We start from the raw sequence: 27,847 nt of genomic DNA, 5'->3' as shown, positions 1-27,847 counted from the left end.
TATTCGATCCTATGCCGTTTCAATAAAGACTTGGAGGGTTGCGCTGCGTTTTAGTGGGTATTCTGATCCACTGTCCGGTGAGTCCCACATACTCTCCAGAGCTGCCGTGGAGTCTTTCATCTGCGACACCTTCGGTAGGGATGTAAATGCATTTACCAGTGAGAAAAAAACGACGGTCTAGATATGGATAAAACGTATTACACTTCTCTAAATTATACAGTTGTCATAACTCGATTTAGTTCAAGCGAAATCTCATTTCAAACTACGAGTATACATGACACCGTACAGGATTGCACTGACCAATCTCAGGGACGAGCGCCACTTGTTCTACGAAACTTATGACGAACATAAATCTACGTCGCACCCTGTTACGCTGCCAGATTGTATGACTTGAGAAATAAGGTGACCAAGGTACAACAATTTGTATGAAGATTTGCGAAAACGGTGCGGCAGTTTTTTCTTGTCTACGTAAAATAATGTATAGGTTTTTCAAGGACGTCGTCTTTGATTCTTCCGAGGTAGTAATGCAGTCATGCATTTTCCTGCCACCACGCAGCATGCTGTACTTTGGTTTAAAAAGAATGGTTGCTGATGAATTGACATTCATATATGTTTAGCAATTCACGGACGCACTTAAGTGCATTTAAGAACATTTAACTTGCATACCCTCCGAATTATTGATTAGTCATAGGAAATCTCAACACATAGCGCAGAGGTCTGCATCCATACGTAGTTGATGTCCCCTGGACGCGTACGAAGCGTTTCGAATTTTCGTTGCTGATCCGCACTGCGAAGTTATGGAATGCCCTTCCAGCTTCCGATTTCCCTACCACCTACATGGGTATATTCAATCCAAGAGTGAATAGGCATCTTCTAAGCAGGCGCGTTTTACCATAGGCTACATCATCGCTTACTGTCAAGCATGATTGCAGCCAAGAGCTTGCCTATTTAGGTAAGGCAAAATAAAAAAAAACTGCTTAATTCGTGAATTTCTTTAAAAATCCAATATGCCGGATTTCAATAGATTGCATTCTAGTATTATCATGCATCATCTTTAGCGTTGAATGTAAGGATTGGCTGAGTAGCATACTAACGTCATTTTAATAGAATTCAATATATTCTATTGCCGTTTGAAAATATAGTGCGTGCACCAATGTTTAACCTCAATGGAAAATCATAACGATTTTCATATCATCATAATCGTTGGTATTTTTACGGATACAGCAGTACGTTAGATCATTAAATAAATAAATAAATAAATATACTTAAACAATACACATCACTATTTAGCCCCAAAGTAAGCATACAGAGTAGCTCATGGGTGCTAAGATAGTTGATATTATAATATTAATATACAATTAAATACTACATATAAATACTTATATAATGTATAAATACACACAGACACTGGAAAACACCCATGTTCATCACATAAATATTTTCCAGTTGTGGGAATCGAACCCATTAGTGCACTATGTTACCTAATTCAAAATGCACAGACATTTCTTTATATTATATTATGTAAGTAGATATATGCATATTTTAGGCGAGGAAACTGGAGAAATTGAAAACTTTCACTTTTAAACTTTGCGCAGATATTACTCCTAATTTTGTGCTCATTTATCACTAGGAATTACCATAGAAATGGGTTTTGATATTTTAACATTAATGCTAAAAAAATAAATTTTGACGGCCTCAGTGGCGCAGTGGTATGCGCGGTGGATTTACAAGACGGAGGTCCTGGGTTCAATCGCCGGCTGGGCCGATTGAGGTTCTCTTAATTGGTCCAGGTCTGGCTGGTGGGAGGCTTCGGCCGTAGCTAGTTACCACCCTACCGGCAAAGACGTACCGCCAAGCGATTTAGCGTTCCGGTACGATGTCGAGTAGAACCCGAAAGGGTGTGGATTTTTATCCTCCTCCTAACAAGTTAGCCCGCTTCCATCTTAGACTTTCACTTACCACCAGGTGAGATTGTGGTCAAGGGCTAACTTGTTAAGAATAAAAAATAAAAAAAAATAAAACAAAATAAAAATTGATAACTGCCAACTACACGGAATTAATTAGTAATTTATATTTACAATTTACTGTGAAATGCTAACAACATTTTAAAGTGTCTCTGGTATAATGTAACATTAGAAGTATACTAGTAGTGCCTCTTATCACAAAATCAATACCTTTAATTAAATACCAGGAAGCCAGATCTGATAATTAAATATTAAAATATAAAGTAATATATTTAAAGTAGATACACCAAAAATGCTACTTTTAAAATTTTCGTACTTTTAAAAATAAGGCTAGGGTTTAAAATAATTTTCTATTCCGTAATCTGATTTTTTTAAATAGTGCATATATATGTATTTCGCTGTCTGTTGGAGAGGTTGTCTGGAGGAGATCGCTTTTAGCGATAAGACCGCCTTTGCGCATATTACTTTTCTATTTTTTTTCTTCTCTTATTTTTTTTGTATCTTATTTGTGTGCAATAAAGAATTAAAATAAATAAATAAATATTTCAAGGCATTTACACTTACCATTAGGTGATATCATGGTCAAGTAAATCTTTAACAATACATATAAATAAAATTGAAGCGTCTGTTTGTGACTACAAAATAATTGTTTTTTCAAATACTTATAGCTATTTACTTACACGACACTAAAACATAATCTAGCTTTTTAAAATTGTCTGCCGGTTTGGCTGGCTGTCTGCCTGTCTTTCTGTTTGTCCGGGCTAATCTCTGGAACAACTGAACCGATTTTAATGGGACTTTACCCCGAAGATAGACGCGGTTATGGAGGTTATGAAGCATGTGTAATTTGTATCCCGAAAAAAAAATACAAATTTCGCGAGGGTTTGGTGTAAAACAAACACCCGTACAAAATCGTGCGCTAGTTTTTAAAATCTAAACAAATAACACACAGACTAAATAGAAACAAATCAGCAAAAACAGATATGAACAATTGCACGCTGTTTGAGCCATTCAATTAGGAGACCTTTTGTCTACGTGTATTTTTTCCCCCTTAATTTTGCCTTAAGGGGTGAAAATACGTGTAACGTAAGGCAGCGTTGGGTGTCGACTATCACAATTAGTGCAGGAGGCGGTGGAAAACTCGGCAGCCTGACTCACGGCCGTGGAGATTGTTGAATATTTGCATTGCATATGATAATGGTGTATCTCTAGGCGGTTTATTGTATTTATGTCCAATTGAATCTTTATTATATTAATTAAAAAATATATAAGCATTTGCTAAAATGTGGTTAAAATGGAGGTCTTAAAATTAGGTTACATCAGTTTTTTCTGTAAAACATGATTTGCCTCTTATCGGAAATCGGTAGATTAATATGTATTTTGTTGTTATTCGGGGATCATTTAGAAAAAAAATTGGTTACGCAAAAATCACAATTTCAAAAAGTTGACTGATTGCTATTAATTAACTCACCTTACATTATTTCGCATGTTAGTTGAGTTTTTCTGAATTAGTTTCCTTTTGGTTGCCCTAAATGTATCCACACATATTAAGAGTCCGCACAAGGTGGAGTTACTCAACAACATGCAACTTGCAAGGTATCTTATGTCTATCTGCTGCACTCGAGTAAATCACAAAATCCCTCCTACTATTTATATAGATTACACGTGTTGTTGTTATTGAAAAAAAAAAGAAAAAGAACTTAAATTAATTTTAAGTTACACAATTAGGTACTTAAAAATACTTTGTATATTACTTCATGCAGTTCATATGATTAACTCTACTCTCTACTCCATATTTATGTTCATTTCCTTAAATTGAATAAGTTTGGATTAGTCTTCTTAGATTTGATTTCATTATCTGTGTGACTATTGTCTATTAGAGACCAAATATGTTTCATTGAAGTACAAACGAGTAAACTAAGATAAAAAATATTGTAATATTTCTCCTTCGATTAAGTGTTATAGAGTAACTTACATGATACAAAGTATTTATGAGCGTAATATAAGGAAGCTAATTAGAATTGCATTATAACATCAGCCGTATGGAGAACGGAATTATATCAACTTTACATAGTTTCCGATGGAGTAAACATGCTTAGAATGTGACATAAATTCTAGGCAATTACATACATTATACATAATTATTGACCATCTTGGATAATAATAAGAAAATGTTATCTACATAATTTATTATAATGGTTTATAGTTATTGTTAATAACTTGTTTTTCGTAATAGGCTATTATAGGAAATAATGCAATTATCAGATAATATTTTGTACTAATAGTAAAAACATGCTAATAAAAATGAGTATAAACAAAATTTTTTGTCATTGAAACTCAATAGATATAGGAATACATATATATTTTTTTTATTTTCGTCAATAAACGTCGGAAGTTCTAAAGGAAAATTATATAACTAATAATAATTCACGCAATAAATAAACTTGTGAATATGAGTAGGTAAAGGTAGGATAAAATTTATACTTAGTCCTAGCCTGTATAACTTTAAGTGACTGATATTTTAATGTCAAAATAGCTTTTTAAATGCTTTACGACTATCATCATCCTATTTGAATCACCCACTTCACTGCCAGATCATTTTCTTTATAAGAGGTGATTTAGAACTTAGATAATTAAGATGTTTTTTGCTGTCTGTTTCCCTATACCACGTGTGTGATAATGACCGGGACTGGCGGCTTGACTTGACAGATTTCTAACTCAGAGCTATTACTGAAAATTTTTCTTTTTTTTTAATTCCAACGAATTGATAACCTCCTCCTTTTTTTTGAAGTCGGTTAAAAATAAAAGCTCAACATTTCATACGCAGGGGTAGGACCGAAAATTACCTTTCAGCTAATGTGCTATGTGTGTACGATAAATGTTTTGTATGGTCTCAATGGCTCTGCGGTTAAGTTAACTACTTACTTATCACGACTAAATTACTGAGCTGGTTTTGATGAAATTACGTATAGAAATAAATTGGACCTTGGAGCAGAAAAGGTATTTATTATATCAGAAAAATCTATAATCCAGAGAGATTTGCAAGGGGTTCACGAGAACCTAGTATTTTTATGAAGATAGCATATTTCATTAAGGTGGGTACAGATTGGGGCAATGCAACATGTAATGTAATATTCTGCCTTACATTGCATGTTCCCTTCTGCCTTGGACGTGTGGCGCGCGCATTGACTACGAATCAGTCGGCTCAGTCCTGCGCACACTGCGCGCCCCTTTGTGTTCGTACCAAAAACCGACAAATCTCGGATCGAACCGCGCACGAGTTGTAACGCTCGGAGCGTGCGCGACCCAGGCGCAGTTCGTGCGCGCGAGGCGTCCAAACCACGAGCATTCGTGATACATTGCAGCAATGTGGACGTCAAATTCTTGCATTGCATGTTGCATTGCACCAATCTGTACCCACCTTTAGGCTGGCTGTTCTTTCAGTCCGTGTGTCCGCTCTGAAGACATCATTAGACGATATCCTCTTATCGCCAATTAAAACAATTCGGTACGATAGTCACGCCACCGGCCCGGCGCAACAATTACGATAAACACCCACCTCGTAAATAGGCTGCTAAAGATAATGTACATTTTCATTTACTTTGTATTTTTTTTTTATTTCATTGACCAATTGTTCGATAAATATAGCTCTCTGCTTTTAATACTATTTAAGTATTGATTTTTAATATAGATTTCTCATTACCATGATAGATACGAGTATAACTATTTAGTTTTCATTTAACGCTTTTCACGAAACTTTACTTTTTTTATGATTAGTGAATTTAAGGATTACTGTGCAATCTAGAAATAATTCCCGGTTTATTGTTAGGTATTAGGTACATCGTCTTTATTTTCTATTATTATTCTTATAATTATAGTTAACTAAACAAGCAGATAATAAGATTTTAAGTGAAAACTTATAACAGAGAGATGCGAGAAGTACTTCCTTATATGTTGCCATGAAACTGTCAACATGACGGGCTTAGGTTTTATGCTTTATGTGTCTGTAATTTCATCTGTTTAACAATTTATTGTGTATACCCGCCAACCTGCATTGGAGCAGCGTGCTGGGTCAAGCTTAATTTTCCCGTCACCTATGAGGAAGATAGTTTGACCCTGTATTGCACCCTAAAAAATAGGCTAATAAAGCTAAATGTAGGCTTTAGACCACCTTTTAGTTGGTTACTAACGTTATGCTCATGTTCATCTGAAGTGCCACCAACAAGGCCAGCACACTATCATATTATAAAGGCGAAAGTTTGTGTGTAAGTGTGTTTGTTCCTCTTTTACGCTACGGCTACAGAAGCGATTTGGCTGAAATTTGGAATGGAAATAGATTTTACTTTGGATTAACACATAGGCTACTTTTCATCCCGGAAAAATCCATGGTTCCCGCGGGATTTGGGAAAAACTGAATTCCACGCGGATGAAGTCGCGGGCGTCCGCTAGTAAAGAATAAATTACAAAATACTTTCAACACAAATCAGTACCAAATATCAGAACGCTATTAACAAGAGCGAGATTTGTTATTTTCCTTCATGAATACCGTTCCGATACATTAAACATAGATCAATGAAACCAGCTTAATTTTTAACGACGCCTTTTCACTTAGCGAAATGTATATTACAAAAGAGCCATTAACGCACGGAATCGAGACCAGAGCCAATTGGAAATTGTATTGATTATAATATACAATTGAAACTAGTGAGTGTTGAGTGGCAAAGTTTCCTAACTTATCAGACTAAGAGCTAGCGACTGCCAGACCTTTGTCTATTTATAAAAGCTGAAAATTTGTCAGCTCATGCGCCTCTTCATCATCAACATCATCATATTAGCCGATGGACATACACTGCTGGACATATGCCTTTTTAGGGACTTCCGAACATCATCATCATCCTGAGCCGCCTGCATCCAGCGAATCCCTGCAGCTCGCTTGATATCGTCAGTCCACCTAGTGGGGGTCGACCAACACTGAGCTTTCGGGTGCGGGGTCGGCGTTCTAGGCACTTGGAACTCAGAAAAATCGTACATCGGTTTTTCAAACTATGTGCCCTGCCCATTGCCACGATGTTAGTAACTTTGGTTCTTCTGTGGATCTCCTTATTTCAGATTCGGTCAAGCAGGGAAACTCCAAACATAGCTCGCTCTATCACCCGCTGTATACCAATGACTTTGTGTGTTTTTATGAGGGTCACAGTTAGCGAACAAGTTTCGTATCCGTTAGTTATCACTGGCAACACGCACTCATGCCCATTCCTTATATGAATCCGCTAGCCAATTATAAAGTTTTGACCGTGGTTACTTTGGGAGATAACAAGTTTTAAGGATCCAGACCCTCAACTGTTTAGGCAAAAGTATATATTTTTTTATATTCTCGGCATAATATATAAAATTATATTCCCATTCGCGAGACACTTGGCTTCATGGCAACCTCTCGATAGAGAAAAGTTTTATCTTGAATAATGTTTTTCGAAGGGTTGCTGCGAAGAAGTCACTGCGACTGGGGAAATAATTTCTCATAATAAGTCGAGGAGAATATAAAATTACACTTTTCGCTAAGATGGACCCATACAGACCTTTAAGGCCTGGATCAAGAATCCAGGCCTTAAAGGTCTGTATGGGTCCGTCTGCCTGCTGCCTCCCGAAGTAACCACGGCCCAAACTCTATTTTACCGTACCTAGGGTACCTACCTTCATGACGACGGATAGTGAGGCTTGCCACCGCGCCCAAATGACGACCACGACCACTCTGTCAAGAGTGTAACGACGAAGAAGAAGAAGAAGGGTACCTACCAGTACTACCAGCATGAGCTGACAAAGGTTCGGCGTTTATAAAATGACAAATGTCTAGCTGTCGCTGGCTCTTTGTCTATGTGAAATTATGCAAATGTCGTTACGGTTAATAGCCGTGTATTTCATACGTGAATTTCACAATTTAACCTTCGTGGCCTAAGTACGTGACACTATTATATCTGGGGGTTTAATTAGCCGAAAATGGGCTGAAGTATGGCCAAGTGGCTATAAAGTGAATAAATGGTAATCTTTTGGGTTCATCTGTGTGCCCAATTAGTCTTTGCGCGTGTAATATTGCAGAACGCAGATATTTTGATGTTTCAATCTCTAGCATAACCGTGCCTTATATGTACCTATAATAATAATAATATGCTCCCGACCGACTTTTTTTTTTTTTTTTTAGGTCACGGCGGCTAATCTCATGGTGAGATTAACCATGTACGCAGGAGATATTATTGTGCACAAGTATATGCGCAAGCACAGGTGCACTCTCTCTTCTCTCACTCTCGAAATCCGATGGGACGGCAGACCGACACGACCGGTGAGAGATCAGGCGCAGGACCGACGGCTTTACGTGCTCTCCGAGGCACGGGGGTGTAGTAACACCGCCAACTTCCCAACTCCAGGCTGCTATTAAGATTTTCCTTGGAAGAAAAATCCCAATTTGTTTTTGTTGGCCTGACCCGGGATTCCATGACCAATGAGGCAGTTATGTACCTATATACATTATACGTATCATCATCATTATCACTATCAACCCATATTCGGCTCACTGCTGAGCTCGAGTCTCCTTTCAGAATGAGAGGTGTTAGGCCAAAAGTCCACCACGCTACCCCATTGTGCATTGGCAGACTTCACAGACGCAGATAATTAAGAAAATTCTCTGGCATGCAGGTTTCCTCACGATGTTTTTCCTTCACTGTTTGAGATACATGACATTTAATTTCTTAAAATGCACACAACTGAAAAGTTGGAAGTGCATGCCACGGACCGGATTCGAACCCACACCTTCCGGAATCGTAAAGGTCGTATCCACTGGGCTATCACGGCTCATTATACGTAAGCCTCAATGTAATTTTAGTGATCTAACTTGCGTATTAAACTGTGAGTCCTTGGATGAGCTATAACATACTGAGCTTTTCATTCCTTTTTCTCAATTTGGGGTTGGGAAGTTGGTGGTGTTACACACGGGTGTAAAACCACCCGGAACACATGTGCCTCGATGTCATTTAAGTGGTGAAACTACTAAACTGCGAGTCTCGGGTCGGGCTACGTACTGAACTTTTATTTCAGGGTCAGTTTTTTGCAGGGTGGTGTTACACCCACAGGGGTATCCCATCATCCCATCGGGGAACGGGGAACAAGTCCCGGAAAGTACGTTATGCCATCGGTCTCAGACATTATCATCATCTAGTGGTTGTCACCAAATAAAACATTATTACCCTAAAGGCAGGCGTCCACAGATCTGCATTGTACGCATAGGACGCATAGCATCTGACGGATTTTAGTATTCTTTGTTTAGCAAGTCATACAAGAGGGTCCACTGATCCACATTGTATGGATCGTATCCAACGGATTTTATCTACCGTAATTTTAATAATCAGTTTGATGCGATGCATCCGATACGTAGGATGCGGATCAATGGACGCATAAGCCGCCAACCCGCATTGGAATAGCGTGGTGGGTTTAACCTCCAATTGTTGACGGTTGGTTGAGGAAGGCAATTAAAAAAAACCGATGCATGCTTCTTACTAACAAATTGCATATTTTAAACAAGCACATCCAATTTATCATACTAACTCGTCGTCAAATAAATAACAACATCACGTAATTTATAGATTAAGATTTAACTTTACGCAATTCTTCTGGAATTGCGAGTACAACTCGTAAATGTTATATAAAGCCTGGAATGTTCGATTGTCTAGACAATAGCTCTCTTCGTAAGCACTCGTGTAAATAGACTTGCATTTTATTGCCTGGTGTATAGAAAGAATAAATTGCTACGAGAAAATACGCTTTTCAATAAACACGTTTATTTATACTCGAGTTGAGAACTTTATTTATGGGGTTGTTCGACAGTACGTGATCTTGAATAACGAAAATGCACATTTTATAAATAAGAATGGGTCAAGACAGTAATGTCTTGATAATATCGTCATTATTACTATTAGGCTATTGACGGCCTCCGTGGTGCAGTGGTATGCGCAGTGGTTCCTGGGTTCGATCCCCGGCTGGACCGATTGAGGTTTTCTTAATTGGTCCAGGTCTGGCTGGTGGGAGGCTGCGACCGTGGCTGGTTACCACCCCACCGACAAAGACGTACCGCCAAGCGATTTAGCGTTCCGATACAATGTCGTGTAGAAACCGAGAGGATTGTGGATTTTCATCCTCCTCCTAACAAGTTAGTCCGCTTCCTTCATAGATTGCATCGTCACTTACCATTAGGTGAGATTGCAGTCAAGGGCTAACTTGTAAAGAATAAAAAAAAAGGCTACGAATATTTTAACTTCCCACTAAAGGGGCCACGCTTCCCTCCTTTTAGGAGGAGATCATGATGGCATATGGGGCTCAGATCCAACATGCCGGGGTTAGGTTGGTAATGTTAAGTTCATTAATGCCAACTACTACTACTTACTAACCCACATGCCCAGCGTGGTCAGTATCGGGCAAAACTTTGTATGGACCGAACAAATATAACACAGCCCCTAGTCCCCGGCAACCCCGCTATTCCTGGCTCTGGCAGCGGTTACGGTAACGGCGGGGCAAGGGGTGCTAAGAATCTCCGGCAGAGATTCCGCTGCCAACCCCGACGACTAGACCTGGTAACATACAACGCACGCACTTGGAGGTCCGACGAACAGGTCATCGAGCTGGAAGAAGTTATGAGCAAGTCGCACTGGGATGTCATAGGATTGTCTGAAGTCCGAAGAGAGGAGGAGGGCTCGTTAATCCTTGAATCCGGCAACATGCTCTACTACCGGGAGGGCGACCAACAGTCCCAGGGTGGTGTCGGATATATCGTTCACAAGACCCTCGTGAAAAATGTTGTACAAGTCGAGAGTGTGTCGCGCAGGGTAGCGTTCCTGGTCCTCCGAATTGCCAAACGGTATTCGTTGAAGGTTATACAGGTTTACGCACCGACCTCGACACATCCCGACGAGGAGGTAGAGGTATTGTATGAGGATATTTCTAAAGCCATACATGCCTCAAACTCTTATTACAATGTTGTGATGGGGGATTTTAACGCAAAGCTGGGCGAACGTAGCGGTTCAGAGTAGAAAGTGGGACGATTTGGATATGGGTAACGAAACGACAGGAGCCAAATGTTGGCTGACTTTATGGAGAAGGAGGACCTCTTTATGATGAACTCCTTCTTCAAGAAGCCACGAAAAACGTTTGATTTGACATGATTATAATAATGTTTGTACATAGTAAATAAACTATTTAGTTAGTCACAAGTAAAAATTACGAAGTACCTCAAGGTCTCGAGTTCAAAGACTTGTTCAAAATTTCGTTACGTGACATAAATTTTATCTGTCTCATATTTTTTCTGATACTTCGAACGAAACCCAATAATTTTAACCCTTTTAAATGGATTAGGCACCTATACAGATTTAAAACTATATTGTCGTTTGAAATGGACATCTTTACTTTTATTTTGCAGATTTAGGTAGCTATTAGTTATTCCCACTGGCATTTTTATCAATGGTAGTTTATTTATTACAAGTGCAAAAGGTATTTATCAAGTTTACTAACAAAGGCTTAATGTGTTTCTAATGTTAATAATAATATATCACGATTATCGTACATTTTATCTGTTGGTTTTTTCAGTTTTATTATAAAACGAAGTGGTAAAGTGCATGCCACGGACGATCGGAGGATTAAATCAAAATTTTGTTTTTCGCAGGAAATTGATAGATTGTTTTTTTAATTCTCTACAAGTTAGCCCTTGACTACAATCTCATCTGATGGTAAGTGATGATGCAATCTAAGATGGAAGCGGGCTAACTTGTTAGGAGTAGGATGAAATCCACACACATTTTGGTTTCTACACGACATCGTACCGGAACGCTAAATCGCTTGGCGGTACGTCTTTGTTGAGGTAATATCTAGCCACGGCCGAAGCCTCCCACTAGCGAGACCTGGACCAATTAAGAAAACCTCAATCGGCCCAGCCGGGGATCGAACCCAGGACCTCCGTCTTGTAAATTCACCGCGCACACCACTGCGCCACGGAGGCCGTTAATACAAGTATACCGATATATTTAGCTAATTTTTATTAAACAGAAAATATCTTTCAACTAGCTGACGTCGCGCGGTTTCACCCGCGTGGTTCATGTTCCCGTGGGAATATGTGGATAATATATAGCCTATAGCATTCCTCGATAAATGTGCTATCTAACACTGAAAGAATATTTGAAATCGGACCTGTAGTTCCTGAGATTATCGCGTTCAATCAAACAAACAAACAAACAAACTCTTCAGCTTTATAATATTAGTATAGACAAGACAATTTCCGACAGCAACTCTTTACGAACTTAAACTTTACTTTTTAAAAGTCACTGACATAGCTCTGAGAGTTGCGAAACAGAAGTGGACAGGGCACATAATTCAAAGAGCCGATGGATGTTGGGACCTCTACGTGCTGGAATGATGACCCCGCACCGGATGGAGCAGTGTTGGTCGACCCCCCACTGGGTGGACTGAGTACATCAAGCGTGTTGCAGGGATCTGCTGAAGGCTGTTGGCTCGAGACCGTTTTGTTTGGAAGTTCATGCAAGAGGCCCATGTCCAGCAGTGGACGTCCATTTGGCTGTTAATAATGATGATGAACTCTTTACAGTGTATTATTAGTGTTGTTTTCTGATCGAAATAAAACAATGCTATCGACATTAAGACTTAGACCTACCATGCGACCAAACCTATCTCGTGAAGAGAAACAGACCAATGTACCGACTAAGAAAAATAAACAAATGTCGACCATCGCAACCGAAAATATCGAAAGAAAATATCCCTTTCGTTTCGTTGGGATTAAAGAGATGGGACTAGGACTAATCCGCCGCTATTGGTTGACATTTTGTCTATTTCTCTTCACGAGATATGTCACATGCTAAGCATACTGGTAGTTTCCTGAACTACTACAACTATACCTTAGCTTTTACTAATTCCCAAACTATAGCCTATTTTTTGAAACAACGAATTTATAATCAATTGAAGTTCAACAAACAAAGTTATTAAATCGCACTCCAAATTGTTTAAACATAGTTAAATATACAGTTACTCCAAACATAGTTAAATATACAGTTGAAGACTATTAATAACAATTTTAAATGTGAAACGTCCTTCGCAAATAAACGCAGTGTTCACTTTACAAATATCCGTGCATGACAAAATCGACATTGACCGCTCAGAATAATTGACGTCAGATTTATTGAACTTGGTCTTTTCACATTGACTGTTTATTTAAAAAGTTTTTGGCTGGTGGGAGGCTTCGGCCGTGGCTAGTTACCACCCTACCGGCAAAGACGTACCGCCAAGCGATTTAGTGTTCCGGTACGATGCCGTGTAGAAACCGAAAGGGGTGTGGATTTTCATCCTCCTCCCAACAATTTAGCCCGCTTCTATCTTAGACTGCATCATCACTTACCATCATGTGAGATTGTAGTCAAGGGCTAACTTGTAAAAGAATAAAAAAAAAGAAAGTTAAATATACAAAATTTTAGTTAAAAAGTGTTATATAAACACTTTTTTTCGTTTATGAGGTTTTTTTTAGAAGTAGTATGAACTCTTTATAACAGTTTGTCCAAGGAATTCTGCGTCGTTGTTTTGGTCTGGAAAATAAATGTTATCGTTAAAATTACTCAAAATTATCGTTAGGCTTATATATATTTGGATAAATCCAATGTATTTCAAAAGTCTTTATAAAATTATCCCAGTTTATAAAGACTTTTGAAATACATTGGATTATTATATATTATTTTGTATAAAATATGTGACTCTAGGTATATAAAGTTCAAAATTATAAAAAACATAATTTTTAAAACGTTTTCTTTCTTGATTTAGTTAAAAATACCAATCTCTATCTAATCTATGCTTAATATAATAAAGCTGAAGAGTTTGTTTGTTTGTTTGATTGAACGCGGTAATCTCAGGAACTACTGGTCCGATTTGAAAAATCCTTTCAGTGTTAGATAGCCCATTTATCGAAAAAGGCTATAGGCTATATATTATCCCCGTATTCCTACGATAAAGGAAACCACGCGGGTGAAACCGCGCGGCGTCAGCTAGTTTACAATATATCGTTCCAGTCAGTGCAAACATAGCCTTTAAACTCGAAGATAAAATAAGAAACCTTCACTTACCTAACGTGATAAAATACTTAACATAATAAAAAATAACGACATCGAGTGTAGGTAATAGAAAACTTCCACAACTAATGGATAGTTTGAACGTGCATTATTCTAGCTGACAGGCTTTTATAGATTACCAACATTTCTGGAGTCATAACAAAAAGCGGTTGCAATTGATTGATAGTCACTTGATTAAAAAGATAATGTAAATATTATAAAGTGATTTACCAAATTGGTGTTGAGCGCTATTAATTTAGTCTCTTACTTGTTTGGATTATTAAATTAGGTACAAATAAAAGCTAAAGATGTGATATTATACGAACACTAAATGAGTTACAGTCGAGCCAACAGTTTTTTTTATTATATAAGACTAACGGACACCCTCGACTTCGTTTGTGTGGAAACCCTAATCCATGACTTTGTATTGAACTTACAACATGTATCAAATCTTCTTCTGGAATAACTCTATCTATTGAAAATTAAAATGCGTTGCGTAGTTTAGAAGATCTAAGCTTACTTCTTCTGTTCTTTGCTTCTGTACGAAGAGGTAGATATTGGCGTATAGGGGTGATATATCAATGTAAAGCAATTATCTGAATTAGTATTAGTTATATTAAATGTAATAAAAAATGCGATACACCTAACATATTTTCTTGTTTCATATTTCATTGAGAGCAGTGATAGCTCAGTGGATATGACCTCTGCCTTCGATTTGGAGTGTGTGGGTTCGAATCCCGTCCGGGGCATGTACATGTATGTACTTTTTAGTTATGTGCATTTTAAGAAATTAAATATCATGTGTCTCAAATGGTGAATGAAAAACATCATGAGGAATTGTATACCAGAGAATATTCTTAATTCTCAACGTGTGTGAAGTCTGCCAACCCGCATTTGGCCAGCATGGTGGACTATTGACCTAACCCCTCTTATTCTAAGAGGAGACTCATGCTCAACAATAAGCCGATGATGATGATGATGGTGATGATGATTATGATGATGATGCTAACAATGATATGCACTCATTGTCTTCTTTATCTAAGTAATAATCTATATAAAGAAAGTCATGTTAGTTACTCCACTTATAACTTAAGAACGGCTGAACCGATTTAGCTGAAAATTGGCAGGGAGGTAGTTTAGAGCCAGGAGAAGGGCATATGATACATTTTATATATATAAAAAAGTCGGGTTTTCCTTCCTAACGCTATAACTCCAGAACGCACGAACCGATTTCTACGGTTTTGCATTCGTTGAAAAGGTCTCGGGATCCGTGAGGTTTATAGCAAAGAAAATTCAGGAAAAATACTTGGGTAGGGGTAGGGTAGAGGTAGTTGAATGTTTACAACGAGTTTCACGCGGACGAAGTCGCGGGCGTCCGCTAGTTATATATATTTTATTTACCAACCTAAGTTGAAGTTATTCGCATACTAGGTACTTGATTCCAATTACTGTTCCATTTTAACAATAATAATTATTAAATACTTAATCATTTATTAGAAATTCCAAACTCCCATCTTTACATCTAAACATCTTTTGGATAATTACAAAATTACAAAAAGTAAGGAAAATAACAGTTTGTGTTTTAGTTACGTATCTTTAATTGATATAATTTTAGCAAATACTACACAAATGTCGCGTATAATAACTCTGTTATCACCAAATAGATAAACCAACACGCTAAGACAATCATCAGTAATATACCTAAATAGTTTTAGTATTTAAATATTTGTGCAATTGAAATTTTCATAGTGCATTTTTTATTCATATAGAATGGAGAAGTCAGTTTGGTTTGTTTTTATATTATTTGTGTGTGCCTTTCCAACAGGTGAGAGTATAGCTGCCCTGTATTTTGAGTGTTTTCCAATCCAATCTAGTACTGTATTTATTCGGCTTATTTTTTGTTTGGAAAGCTATTAAAAATGCTGGAAAAAGCTGGAAATGAAAAAGAAATTTAAGTGTTTATTTTAATACCTTGATGACCTTTTTTATTCTTTACAAGTTAGCCCTTGACTACAATCTCACCTGATAGTAAGTGATGATGCAATCTAAAATAGAAGCGGGCTAACTTGTTAGAAGGAGGAAGAAAACCCACACCCCTTTAGGTTTCTACGCGGCATCGTACCGGAACGCTAAAACGCTTGGCGGTACGTCTTTTGCCGGTAGGGTGGTAACTAGCCACGGCCGAGGCCTCCCATCAGCCAGATCTGGACCAATTAAGAAAACCTCAATCGGTCAGCTGGGGATTGAACTCAGGACCTCCGTCTTGTAAAACCACCGTGCTTACCGCTGCGCCACGGAGGCCGTCACTTGATAAAATAGCCGTGATAGCTCAATGGATATTACCTCTGCCTCCGATTCCGGAGGGTATGGGTTCGAATCCGGTGCAGGGTATTGCACCTCCAAGTTTTCAGTTTTGTGCATTTTAAGAAATTAAATATCACGTGCCTCAAATGGTGAAGGAAATCATCGTGAGAAAACCTGCATACCAGAGAATTTTCTTAATTCTCTGTGTGTGTGAAGTCTGCCAATCCACATTGGGCCGGCATGGTGGCCTAATCCTTCTCATTTTGAGAGGAGACTCGAGCTCAGCAGTGAGAAAGAACTTGATAAAACCTAACAAATTTAGATATTAGTGGGGCCATTTTTTATTTGCACCAGGACCATTGGTTACCTAGTTACACCATTGAATACGTCTGACCCAGGACTCGAAACCAGGACTTCAAGAGCCGTAGTAGCATAGTGCCTCCCACCCTCAATGACTCATTGATAAATTCGATTTAAAAAAATATGTTTGTACTGTGTTTGTATGGTTGTGTTTGAAAGTCAGGTGTTATAAGGAGTATATTTTTCAGACATTGTGTCAAGACGACATGGACATAGAAGCAAAAGCCATGGTAACAAAATAGTGGGTGGTTACGATACAACCATACAAGACTTTCCATATCAAGCGTATCTGCTTTTACAGAAGGGTTCGGATTATTATCAGTGTGGAGGATCAATTATAAGCGACAGTTACATCTTGACGGCAGCGCATTGTCTATCTGGGTATTTGAAATTACTTATATTTTTTACTTCTTCCTTACTTTACAACTACCTACCTTGTATACCTACCACATGGTGGACCGAAGACATCAAGCGGGTTGCAGGGAGTCGCTGGATGTTGGCGACTCGAGACCGTTGTGCTTTGAAATCCATGCAAGAGGCCTATGTCATCAACCATCGGCTGATAATGATGATGAGGATGACTTACTTTACATTATAGTATCTTAGTGATAGAACACAAAAGGTATGCATAAATGATTCAAAGTCTCGCGGTTTTTCTAACACAATGGGCGTCCCACAGGGTTCAATTCTGGGTCCTTTTCTATTCCTAGTGTACATAAACGATTTACCACACCATGTTAGCGGCATCTGTGAGATAGTACTGTTTGCTGACGACACATCCCTAATTTTTAAGAGTGACAGAAGTAAAGATAATTCCGACGATGTAAACCGTGCCATATCGCATGTGTCGCATTGGTTCACTGTTAACAACTTACTTTTAAATGCAAAGAAAACTAAATGTATTGAGTTTTCATTACCAAATGTTATAAAATTAGATAAGTCTATAATGATCAATGGTGAAACACTAGAAATAGAGAATTCCACAGTTTTCCTGGGAGTGACCTTGGATTCTAAACTTCAGTGGGGTGCTCATATAGAGAAACTGTCAGGTAAACTCAGCTCAGCTGCTTTTGCAGTGAGAAAAATAAGACAGTTTACTGATGTTGATACAGCTAGACTTGTTTATTTTGCGTACTTTCACAGCGTAATGTCTTACGGTATTTTGTTGTGGGGCAAGGCTGCTGATATACATTCTATATTTGTACTTCAAAAAAGAGCAATTCGAGCAATATATCAACTAAAATCACGCGAGTCCCTTCGTCAAAAGTTTAAAGTAATAGGCATTTTAACAGTAGCCTGTCAGTATATATATAACAGTATAGTTTATATGAGACAAAATATTAATTTGTACAAACGAAAAGGAGATCTAAACCCACGTTTTACTAGACACGGGCATAAGTTAGTTATTTCTGCATATCGTCTCCAAAGAGTTAAAAAATCTTTTGTGGGTTTGGGTGTACTCTTCTATAACAAGATCCCCAAGACTGTGATGGACTTGCCAATGCACAACTTTAAGCAATGTGTTAAAAAACATTTACTTAGTCGAGGTTACTACACTATTGATGAGTTCCTTAACGACAAAGGTGCTTGGAGGCCATTGGATCAGCTTCCACCTTCACACAGGAAATAAAACTATAAGAAATTGTAATTTAATTGTTATCAAATGTAAATTGTAATACTGTATGACTTTTTCAAAAGAGCAACTGTTGAGTTTCTTGCCGGTATCTTCTCAGCAGAACCTGCCTTCCGAACCGGTGGTAGAATCTTTACAAATAGTCAACTGACGTGTCAAAAGTGCTTGTAAACTGAGCCTACTTGAAATAAATGAATTTTGAATTTATAACTTTACTAGCAGACGCCCGCGACTTCGTCTGCGTGGAATTTACACACAGTTTCACTAATCCCTCGGGAACCATGGACTTTATCGGGATAAAAAGTAGCCTAGTAGTAGTAGTATGTGTTAATCCAGACTATAATATATCTCAATACCAAATGTCAGCTAATTCAGTTCAGTATTCGAGGTGTGAAAGAGTAACTAACATTCATATCATCAAAATCATCAGTTTTTGCAAATCTCGGGAAACCATGGTTTTTTAAAAGATTATTTGCCATATCTTATCCATATCTATATTCCTATTCCCCTCCAACTAGTCGGGAAAGACTGTGCTAGGAGTGAATACGACAATAGGCCAACATGGTGAGGATTGAACCACCCTCCCATCGGTGATGAGTCCAACTGCTCTTACCGTTGAGCTATTGAGGTTTTTTGAACCATTATCTGATTATTATTTCAGGGTATCAAAAGTGTTTGCAAGAGTGGGGAGTACGGATGCAGACAGTGGAGGTACTCAATACAAGAGCACCCATTTCAAAGCTCACCCTAAATACAATCCTGGAACTTTGGACTACGACGTGGGACTCATCCATTTCTCAAACAAGATCAATTTGGATGGAGAGAATGCCAAAGCAATTCAACTAGCTGAGAGTGGCAGCTCTGTCCCACCAGATACTACTCTAACAGTATCAGGCTGGGGTGCTACTTCTGTAAGGATACTTATGTTTATTATGTTATCCTCATCATTAACAACCAATATTCTGCTCACTGTTGAGCACGAGTCTCCTAACACAGTGAGAGATGTTAGGCCTCAGTCCACCACGTTGGCCAAATGTGGATTGGCAGAGTTCACACACATGAGAATAGACTAGTTGACACTTTTAAAATGGTCTTAAATAGTTCATTATCGTTCTACTAGACTGAATTTTTTTTTTCATATTTTTTTGAGAAATGTTTTTAAATATATTTTTGACAATACGAGTTAAAACGCCTGTTGGCCATGACAGTCTATATTTCAACTGTGTCATGACGTCACTATAATAAATCTCATACAAAGGGAGCGTTTGACAAAAATGTTAGTTAACAATTAGTTCGAAGTTTAGTACATCAAGTGTGTTAGTGACGTCACAAAATGGACAGCAGCGTTTTTGACGTTTGGAAAATTTAAAAAAAAATCGTAATATTTAAATTAAATTTCATAAGAAATCCTTAATTTTTATGAATTGATATTGATATATTTAATTTTTGTTCAGTTACTCAGTTAGCATGATAACAATATCTCAATGAATAGTGATAACGAAATCACGTGACTTAAGAATTATCTACTAACAATAGCTAGTTAGTAAATTTCGTATATCTCCACTACAGGTCAAATATAACTATAAAAACCAGTCTATAATTCTCTCTAATACGTTCGAGAATTTCATCCGATTTTGCTTTTTATGAAACTGTTAATGAAATTATTTTTAATTACTGTTAAGGAAAATGGAGACGTCAGTCCAACTTTGATGGCTGTGCAAGTTCCGACTGTATCTACTGAAGAATGTAATAATTCGTACGGAGACATCACAGTGAGGATGATTTGCGCTGGTGTCCCCGAAGGTGGCAAGGACTCGTGCCAGGTAACATTAATTATTAAAGGGACAGTTCAAAAGGAATTGTTAATGATAATAGAACTTGATTAACAGAACTTGTTGTCTTAATATATAAATGCAAAAGGTGACATTTGGCAGGGAGGTACTTTACTGCTAGTAGACGTCCGATAGGAACAGATTTTGCAAGAGACCCGGATTAAGGAGGTCTAAGGGTGGACGAAGTCGCGGGCATCCGCTAGTATGGTATAGAAGCAATTTAATTTGTACATTAAATATAAATATTTTTATATTACTCATTTGGGATTTAAAGGTAATAAAAAAATCCAGTGTCATGTTTTAATTAAAGCCGTTTCTGAAAGAACCACAGAAATTTTGTAATTTATACGGCTTAAATTAAAACATCACTGGCTTGGCACCGCCTTCAAACTGATCAGAAGGTAGCACATAGGTAAGATGTTATTTTTTGCTTTTTAGTTTAGGTTAATTTTTGAGTTGGAAGTCGGTTGAATTTTTTTTATTAAAATTTTTATTTTTTAATTTTTAGTGTTAGCACACCTACTGAGTGTGAACAGAAATTAATAAGAAATTAGTTGTAACGTTATTTTCTTATGATAGGTATCTAAGTCCTACAATCCCAATTTTAAAAATACTACCTTAACTCATATACAAAATTTCACTCCCCCTTTATCCACTCGTAAATATGAATATTCAGAAAAACGTGAAAGGAGACTGTCCTCCGTCTTCATCACCAGACCCCCTATGCAGTCACAATCCATATGGTTGGAAAGTTCTCATCAATATAAAATTGTGAACCGTTGAGGCGTTCTCTTAACTGTCCTTCGTCTTCATCATCAGATCCTTAATACAGTCACAACCCATCTAGGTGGAAAGTTCTCATCAATACAAATAAATCAAGCCCAAACAATAGGTACCTGCTGTAAATCGTTGACGAGTTCCATCATCTGTGTTTCGGCTCCATCATCAGACCAACTCCAGACCTTCATAAACTTGTATTGGTTTAAAATACCTTATGGAAACACTAACAAACGCACTAGCCGTCTCTACGATTTTCGAAAGTTTCCCTCGATTTCTCCAGGATGCCATCATCAGATCCTGACATGAAAAAAATGGGACCACCCTGGAATCAAACCCTTCAAAACAAAAAAAGAATTTTCAAAATCAGTCCACAAATGACGGAATTATCGCTGGACATACATAAAAAAAAAAAAAAAAAAACATACATACAGCCGAACGTAGAACCTCCTCCTTTTTGGAAGTCGGTTAAAAATAACAACATAAGGGTAGGGTTTAAGGTATTTTTTGCATTTGTAACATGTTTTTGCAATTTTTATAATGAACAATATTCTATCATGTTTCCAGCCGTGAGTCTACGTAAAGGTCTACCTCACTGTGATTTATTTTTTATTTCCGATTCCATCTGATTTCGAAAGTTCTGATTCCGTTTATCTCGATAAACGAAATCAGAACTTTCTTCTTTCTGGACTGCTCTGATTAGCTCTTTATTTATTTTGATAATGTAAATGAAAAAAAATACTGACACAAAAAGTTGCACGTATACCAGCGTCGGTCTCATAGACCGATATGTACCCACCAAACATACCAACACCAAACATACAACCAACCTCCCTAAAAAAAAGACCATATAAAATGCCTATGTCCTGCAGTGGACGTCCATCGGCTGATATGATGATGATGCTGATGATGATGATGATGTGGACCTCGCTTAAACGCGCGGTTTGCACTAAAACCGAAGTAAGCAATAAATTCGGCAGCTAGCAAACATTTTGACTCGCCTGTGTTTCTACGAAAAAAAATATTATTTAAAATGTGTTGTCGGCTACAGGAAGATTAAATAGAAGCCATTATGCTATATATTATATAAAAAACAGGTCTATTTACATTATTTGACTTATGAATTGATTTTCGAATATTATTTTATTCGAGTAATTAATATATTCGAGTAATATATAAATTAAATTGACTTATGAATAGTTCGAAGAGCCGATGGGCGTTGGGGTTCCAAAGTGCTGGAATGGCGACCCCGCACTAGTAAGCGCAGTGTTGGCCGACCCCCCACCAGGTGGACTGACGACATCAGGCGAGTCGCAGGGATTCGCTGGATGCAGGTGGCTCAGTATCGTGATGTTTGGAAGTCCCTACAAAAGGCCTATGTCACTTATTATATCTAATGTGCCTATGTCCTGCAGTGGACGTCCATCGGCTGATATGATGATGATGATGATATGAATTGATTTTATTTTGTTGGCTTTTCTTGGTAGAATCTATCTACTTTCAGCAAGTGTCCCTAACAGATTTAACTTTTCAAAGTCAAATCTGTTAGTCAGGGATACTTGCATAGAAAGAAAGAAGCGCTTGAGAAGTGCTTGTATAGAAAAAAACCATAAAAAATGGATACCATTTAATTATATATTTAAAAAAAAATTACACGGCTTGTGAACATTATTGAAAACTTTCAGCATCTATGCATACACAGACACACTCACACACAACTACACGCACGCACGCACTCACACACACACTTATGTACTCCATTTTCAATTCATGTCTTTTGATGTGTTTTTTTTCCTTATAACTTATAATAATATATTAATTACTAGCGAGAGCGAGACCTTCTGACACAGGTTTTCACTTAAAAGAAGGTCTCAGCCCTACTATGTAATGTAATGTTTATAAAACGAATAAAATTCATTTTAATTTTTTTTTTCATGCATTCATTTTCACTGAGTAATTGGAAACCTATAATGAACAAAATTTTCCGTTTTCAGGGTGATTCGGGAGGTCCGGCGGTAGGGGATGGTCCGATTCAATTAGGAATAGTATCGTTCGGCGTAGGTTGCGCCCGTCCTGGTTATCCCGGAGTTTACTCCAACGTGTCAGCCTTACGGAATTGGATTAGGAAAAACTCTGGCGTATAACTGTCACTGTTTGTCATAATTAAATTGTGTAAATACATTGTATTATGTTAAGATAGATATTTTAACACCTGCATTGTGTATTAAAGTAATTGAACAGTAATTATGGTTTAAGGATCTCTGTATAAATAAAGGCACTGTTTATTTGTTACGTTTTGTGCTTTTTGTTATTATTGTTAACTTCGTTAATTACTATACTAATATTATACGAATTTAAAATGGATAATGGGATAAAATTCCAAGGTTCAAATCCCGGGTCAGGCCAAAAAAATATTATGTTGGGATTTTTCTAGCAAGAAAAGATCTTAAGTCTGGAGTTGGGAAGTTGGCGGAGTTGGTTGGAGTCGTGTCTCCCACCTACCGTCCCATCGGACTATGAGAGTGAGGGAAAAGACACTCTTTTTTCCCTCACTCTCATAGTCACCTGTGCTTCCGCACACACATTGTGCACTATAATATCTCCTGCATAAATTGCACCAGGCGATGCTTCTGTGCTCGTCCAAACGTAAACCTATTGAATAAACTAAATAAACTTCCCTAATGCTTTGAAAGCACAATTTGTTCCCACAAGAACTCTATTTTACTCATGATAATTAGTAATACGTACATAATTATTGATACGGGGCCCCCAAACTACAGGGGCCCTTTGTAGGAGAAAAAAATTACTTATTTAAATATAATCCACAATCTCACTTAGTGTGGTACTTTCCATCAGTGGTGGTCCTAGCGTACCTACGCCCAAAAATTTTAAACCCCCCCCCCCATCAAGTTTAATACAGGGCCTCTCGGGCACGCTGCGCCACTTCTACAATACCTTAATAATTATTATTATACTAGACACAGATCTTGGCTTGGGTCATGAAATGATTATTATAAAAAAAACCTTAGCAACAAATCTTTTTTTGGCTGGTGAGCCTACACCTTTATCGAACGATATTTATGAAAAACAAATTACATATGCACAATGTTTCTTTTATAGGTGTCTAATTACTGTTAATAGATTTATCATCAACAAATGGTGGCTGTAGGTGGCATACCAGGTTAATTTAACCATACGGGAGTGTATTTAAATTTGATACAACAATTTCAACTCGTCAGACACAATTTGGATTGTTGTCAGTATGGAGAAATTGTTCTGTATAATATTCATTTTGTGGTCATATGCCTTTCTGGGAGGTAAGTACGCAGTTCATTTATATATCTATAAGTCCTTAAAGTTTAATCAATCATATTTTTATATATGTTTTTTTAGGTAAAATTTTCATAACAAAGACTATTTTAGTCTTTCAATGTGATGGTTTTAATTTATTTTTAATAATTTATTAAGTATTTAATAAGTCGGTTAATAGTAGCCGTGATAGCTCACGGCCTCTGCCCCCGATTCCGGAGGGTGTGGGTTCGAATCCGGTCCGGGGCATGCACCTCTAACTTTTCAGTTGTGTGCATTTTAAGAAATTAAATATCACGTGTCTCTAACGGTGAAGGAAAAACATCGTGAGGAAACCTGCATACCAAAGAATTTTCGTAATTCTCTGCGTATGTGAAGTCTGCCAATCCGCATTGGGCCAGCGTGGTGGACTATTGGCCTAACCCCTCTCATTCTCAGAGGAGACTCGAGCTCAGCAGTGAGCCGATTATGGGTTGATCAAATCAAAAAAAGTATTTAATCAAGTATTTGTCTATTGAGTATATATTACGTATAGGTACGTAATATTCAGAGCGGGCTATAAGATTACGTGAAAGTATCCTTTATTTTATTAAAAAATACTGCTAAAGGAGTTCGATTTCCACAGAGGGAATTACAGATTTTATTCGAATGGTATTAAACGCGAAATAAACTGCACTCTTTTGGCTGGTGGGAGGAGAGTTACCACCCTACCGACAAAGACGTACCGCCAAGCGGGTTACCGTTCCGGTACGATGTTGTATACAAACTGAAAGGAGTGTGGATTTCATCCTATTCCTAACAAGTTAGCTCGCTTCCATCTTAGATTGCATCATCACTTACCATCAAGTGAGATTGTAGTCAAGGGCTAACTTGTATAAAAAAAAGAAAAGTACGATTATTGTTAAAGGTACTCGTATTTTATTGTCCAATACTGGTTATAGAAATAGGTAAATGTACTTCTTTGCAAATTTTGCTATCCTCACAATTAACATAATTTTTATTAATTTACCTTTTATTTATTTGTAATTAAATATTCATTCTAACATAATTAATTTGATTTTTTTAGATGTTGAATCGAGTGTTCCAGATAACTCGACCAAAAGATTCCACGATGACCATTACATAGTGGGTGGATACAATGTGACTATACAGGAATTTCCCTACCAAGCGTATCTGTTATTGAAGAAGGGTCGGCAATATTATCAGTGTGGGGGGTCCATTATAAGTAACCGTTACATATTGACTGCGGCGCATTGCCTAACTCGGTAAGGGTTTATTAAGTTGGTAGTAATTTTCAATGTATTTATTTAAAATATTTTATATTTTAAAGTTATTATCTTCAATACAATCTCACCTGATGTTGATGAGAGACTATCAAATTTCAGAAATTTATGAGGTCTTGCGAAACCTAAATAAATCTGAAACTGTGACGTGGTCATATCACCTTTTAGTTAAAAACACTTTACTACTACTACAACTAAATAAATTAATTTTCACTATTTTCGAGACATGCTATGTAGCAGGTCTGCAGAAGAACAAAACTCACCGACATAGCATAACGAGTCGCAAAGCTGAAGTGGCAATGGGCGGGACACATAGTTCGAAGAGCCGATGGACGTTGGGGTCCCAAGGATTGTTGCCGACCAGGCGGACTGATGACATCAAGCGAATTGCGGGATTCGCTGGATGCAGGCGGATCATGTGGCTTGTCGATTTTCTTTTTACAATCGCAATCGCTTTGAAAATAAAATAATGTTTGGGATTAACATTCGGTATCGACAGGTCAAGTAATCAAGTTATCGATCGGAGATGTCATTCCCATACATTTTTTTAGTTTTCGAAAGCCTTTGTAGAAAGCAAATCGATGTGTACATGGCTACAGGCCCTGGATCGAGAAGTCCCTAAAAAAAACCTATATCCTGCAGTGGGCGTCCATAGGCTGATATGATGATGACAATGACCTAAAGCCTCAATAGCTCAACGGCCGTTCCCCGCCTGCCTATTGTCGTACACACTCCTAGTACAGTCTTTCCCGACTATTTGGAGGGGAATAGGACTATTGGTGATGTAGTGTTTGTGTATATATACACCGGTAGTCTGACAAAGCAGCCAGTCTGTCTCTGGCATCGAGGGGAGACGGACGTGCTCTGCTGGCCAGTGTAGTGGTGAGACGGTAATTTACTGCTATTACAGTAAGGACAAGGGACCTTACAGGTGATATTATAAACATGAGGGTTATCTGTTTTCAGCGTATCCAAAGTGATAGCGAGAGTTGGGAGTTCTGAAGCCGACTCAGGTGGCACCCAATACACATCGCGCGAATTCAAGATACATCCTCGTTACGATCGAAGTACCTTCGATTACGACGTCGGTTATGTCCGATTCGAAAACATTTTTATAGACGAAGTGAATACTGCTATTGTAACGCTCGCAGAGAGTGGCACGCGGGTGCGTCCTGGAACTTATCTCACTGTGACTGGTTGGGGAGCGACAGAGGTAAATTTACTTTTAACGTGTAATGTAATGGAGAGAAGATAGCCGTGATAGTCCAGTGGATATGACCTCTGCCTCCAATTCCGGAAGGTTCAATCAAACAGACAAACTAAAAGATCCATGACTTTCCATTGTGATGTAATTTAAGAATTCAATAAAGCTATAGCGAAGAGAAAAGCAAACTCACCAAAATAGTAGCTGATCATTAGCAACCAAATTTCGGCACGAGTCTCTCAGAAAAAGTCGGGTTAGGCCAATAATCATACGCTGGCCCAATGCGTATTGGCAGACTTCACACACGTAGATAATTAAGAAAATTCTCAGTTATGCATGTTTCCTCACGATATTTTTCCTCCACCGTTTGAGACACGTGAGATTTTAATTTCTTAAAATGCCCGATGGTCTCGATTCAAACCTACACCCTCCAAATTGAAGGCCAGGTGATATCCACTGAGCTATCACGAAATAGTACCTAATACATACAATATTATTGTAGTACTATATTTCCTGTATTGTTGTAGGAGGATGGCGATACATCCGAGAATCTGATGGCAGTTCAGGTACCGGTGGTATCAAATGCGAGATGCAGGCAGTCGTATGATACTATCACGTCCAGAATGATATGCGCCGGGGACGAAGAAGGCGGCAGGGACTCCTGCGGGGTAATTCGCTATTATATTTATAAAATTACACCATCTTCCATAATGTTAGGCGTCCACTGATCCGCATCGTATGTATCGTTGCTTCAATAGTCCATCTTTTGTCCACTGTTTAGTTTAGTTCGTAAATAATTATTATTGGTTTTTGTATTTTTTATAATTTAATAAATAATTATCTAAAATCTTATCTAAAATTTCAGGGTGATTCCGGAGGTCCTGGTGTAACAGATGACAGAGTGCAAAGGGCAATAGTCTCCAATGGCATCGGCTGCGCCAGGCCCGGGATACCAGGGGTGTATACAAACGTGGCTAGCGTACGCGAATGGATTAGACGTAATACAGGCGTATAAAATGAAATAACGAAATATTTTTGTGA

At 37.9% G+C, this 27,847-nt stretch overlaps 1 protein-coding gene across 1 annotated transcript; it reads left to right on the top strand.

The window, feature by feature from the left end:
• The first annotated feature begins 274 nt into the window (after positions 1–274).
• Positions 275–27,847, top strand: LOC112057805 (transmembrane protease serine 9-like). The gene is made up of 10 exons (XM_052882175.1): positions 275–383; positions 16,957–17,149; positions 19,063–19,312; positions 20,084–20,224; positions 23,005–23,148; positions 23,445–23,532; positions 25,386–25,584; positions 26,569–26,815; positions 27,334–27,474; positions 27,672–27,847. The coding sequence occupies exons 1-10, from the start codon at positions 275–277 to the stop codon at positions 27,819–27,821; spliced, it is 1,662 nt and encodes a 553-aa protein (XP_052738135.1). The 3' UTR covers positions 27,822–27,847.

Source organism: Bicyclus anynana, chromosome 6, assembly GCF_947172395.1.
Source record: "Bicyclus anynana chromosome 6, ilBicAnyn1.1, whole genome shotgun sequence".
NCBI classification, from domain to species: Eukaryota; Metazoa; Arthropoda; class Insecta; order Lepidoptera; family Nymphalidae; genus Bicyclus; species Bicyclus anynana.
This window is presented reverse-complemented; position numbering and strand designations above follow the sequence as displayed.